We start from the raw sequence: 3,212 nt of genomic DNA on the forward strand, positions 1-3,212 counted from the left end.
TTTTCAACCTGGGTCACGTGACGTACAGATCCCCCACAAATACAAAGTTCCTCAGTCCACTCGAGCAGAGTCTCCTTTGTATTTGCACGGCGTACCAACTATACAACAGGAGCTCAACCACAACCTACATTTACCAATCAACAACCAATTCATGATATGCATTTTCATACAACTAACGATCCTTAGAGATGATGCATGCCTCTGAGCACTCCTTAGGCGCTGGATGATGCAATGCACAATACAACAAACATCCTATTTAAAAGTGCTCCCCACACGGAAGCTTTTATTTTTAAACTCTAATTCATTCATTCATGAAAACTATTCGAAAACCTTTTTAAAACTGTTTCCCACACGAAAACTCTATTTTGAAAATCAACTATCTCGAGGGGTAGAAAACCACGATGCGTAAATATGTATACATACACAAATCCGAGAACTGAATATTCATAAAACCAAAACCAGTGATCCACAAAATCTCTAATCATACATAACGGAAATCACAAACATTCAAACATCTAACTGAACTATTTACTATTAACAACAACTAAATGCGGGAAGAAATATAACCAGGGTGACGGTCGCTACTGCCGACTAGCTAGATCGTCCTCCTATCGAGGCCAAATACCAAATCCTCGTCCATGTCACCTGGGGGGAATGGGGGGTGAGAAACCGCAACCATGGTTTTCCAGTGGGTACGACAGAGCCACGAAGGCAAGTCGTAATCATCGGAAACCAAAGGAGATAGAACAACAGATATGAACATGATGTGATATAAGAGCAACTACAGTAGTAATAGAAACATGATAATAACTGAGCAAGAATAAAACTACTACTGTAATAAAAACTCAACTGAACGGATGCCTCAAGGGTAAATAGTCCAAAATCAAATCCAATCTGATACTGCTATATTGGTCCACCGACCTCAAGCATTGTCTGTCACAGAGCAGACACTGTCAACTTATTCATGCGTCACCGACGACCTATCCGGATACGTACACCCCTTGGTTGGTGGCAAAACCAACCTGGTGTCTAGAATACACAGTGCTGTGACTAAATCATACTGATATGCTCAAAACGAAAACCGGCAAAAAGAGAGCGGTGCCTTGGCCGAAGCCAGATGCAAGGGCGTACAACGCCGAACCACGATCAACTAGATCGAAACACACGACAAAGGAGTCGATGTGTTGCCTGGACCCAAGGTCCACAGAGATACAATATATATGCAACCTGCTCTACATGTCTATCCACAACTATTCAAATGCAATCAATGAGATACGATAAACAAACGATAAACAATCAACTGACATGTAGAGACTACGATACTGATATGAAAGAACAGCGGAAGGGTGAAACGATCTCACCGACTACCAGCTCGAAGCACTCACCTGTCACTGTCGCGTCGGAACACTGGGTACGCAGAGAGTCTACCGTACCGATGAAGATCCACTAGCTCAGTATCCAAACCACTAACCCAAAGCACGAGACTCACAAACCCCCCACACAAGATCCCCATAATCAGTTTTCCAAAACTGATCACCGTAACTCACCGGAAGTCCCGAAAACCACACCGGGACGCCGTCGGGACCCACTAAGTGTCCCGAAACTCACCGACTCGTACCATGAGTCACCCGCTGCCACAAAACACACCAATTTGGATGTCTTGGCAGCAAACACAAGATAACACCACTACACAATTATCGCCGAATAATTATACGAATACGAGTTCCCGGAAGCGTCTATTTCGACACCGAAACCCACCGTCGCTCACCCATCATCACCGAACACATAAAATGATGATGGTGACCAGCCAATAAGGCTGAGCGACAATTCACAGGATAAACAAACCACGTCGGAAGAAATCCGAACTGAAACCGCGTTCTTTCGGCGAATTTCGCCGAAAAACGCACCGAAATTGACTTTTCTATTTCCGCGAAAGCTACAGGATCATGGACAATCAGTCCAGAGGTCAAACACACTCATACACACTGTCCACAGTGGCCCTAGGGTGCACAATTGTACAAAAGTCCCTCTAATTACATAAAATCCTATCATTTCATGTAATTTAAGCGATTAAGTGGCCGGTTCACGCAAACCGAGGACTTCCAAGGTCTGCCAATACACGTACTAATAGGTCTCGATGTGCCGGAGGCCGTGCTCACTATCTGGAGCACAACGGCTCACTGTGGGAGGCGCGGGAGCAACCCAAAGGTTCTGCGAACAGCGAGCAGTCAGGAAAAATCGCGTCGAACAGACCAATACGACATCCGCTGATCCAAAGTAAGGTGAGAACTGTGATTAGGACAGACCAGCGATCACAGTGCTCACCTCCGAAGGCATCAGGACAGCCTCGGATCGTCGAAAAAGTGCGCACAAACCCGCAACAGCAGCCAAAAAGGCTCCACAGGGTCGACACGGCCAAAACAGTGGAACGGAGTCTCCCCGACAGAATCTAAGGTGAGCACGATGATCAGAAATTTTCCACGATCATCGTGCTCCCTTCCGCAGAGATCGGGGAGGCTCGGGTTGCTCGAAACAGCAAACCGCCAAGGAATAGCCCTATTTCGGGCTTGGCCGGAGCAAGCTTGCTCCGGCTAGCTTCCTGCGGCACGGCAAGGCGCTCGCCGGCCAGGGATGGGTGCGGGGGAAGAGAGGAGCACAGGGCTCACCTTAGCCGGCGGCGAGGTGCGGCGGCAGCAGCAGCGGAGCAGCTTGAGCCCACATGGGCTAGGGCTCGGGTACCAGAGCAATGGCGGCCACGGCGGCGGCCGGGAAGCTCAGGGATGGCGGCAGAGGGTTGCTGGAGGCCGGAGGGCTGCCTCAGGCACGGCCCCGAGCGACGGCGGTGCGGGGGTAGGAGACGCGGCTTGCCTCGGCCTGCACAGGTCTGGGGCGGCTGCAGCTGGCCGAGGTGGCGGCGGCGGCCCGCAGGGGCGGTGGCGGCCGGCGGGGAGGCTGCTGGAGCTCCAGGGAGGACGGCCGGGGTGGTCTCAGGTGGTTGCTACGTGAGGATGAGGCCGCACAATCTGCTCGGCCTGGGCTTGGGCTAGGTGGCTGCAGGCGGCTGGAGCGGCAGCGGCGGCGCTCTGGGCGGCGGCGGCCGGCGGGAGGGATCGCCGGGGTTCAATAGTGACGGCAGAAGAGGGACCAAGGGAGGGGTGCGTAGTACCACCCTCGGCCAAGAAACAAAGAGGAAATGGTGGTGGACGAGATAA

General features: G+C 51.2%; 1 protein-coding gene across 1 annotated transcript; it reads left to right on the forward strand.

Annotated features, from left to right (window-relative positions):
* Positions 2,632-3,006, forward strand: LOC109727544 (putative glycine-rich cell wall structural protein 1). The gene has a single exon (XM_020257685.1). It carries the CDS (start codon positions 2,632-2,634, stop codon positions 3,004-3,006), a length of 375 nt encoding a protein of 124 aa, XP_020113274.1.

This window comes from Ananas comosus, linkage group 22, assembly GCF_001540865.1.
Source record: "Ananas comosus cultivar F153 linkage group 22, ASM154086v1, whole genome shotgun sequence".
Classification (NCBI taxonomy): domain Eukaryota; kingdom Viridiplantae; phylum Streptophyta; class Magnoliopsida; order Poales; family Bromeliaceae; genus Ananas; species Ananas comosus.

Coding starts and splice junctions, on each gene's coding strand:
- LOC109727544 (XM_020257685.1), top strand. CDS start 2,632: ATGGGTGCGGGGGAAGAGAGGAGCACAGGGCTCACCTTAGCCGGCGGC.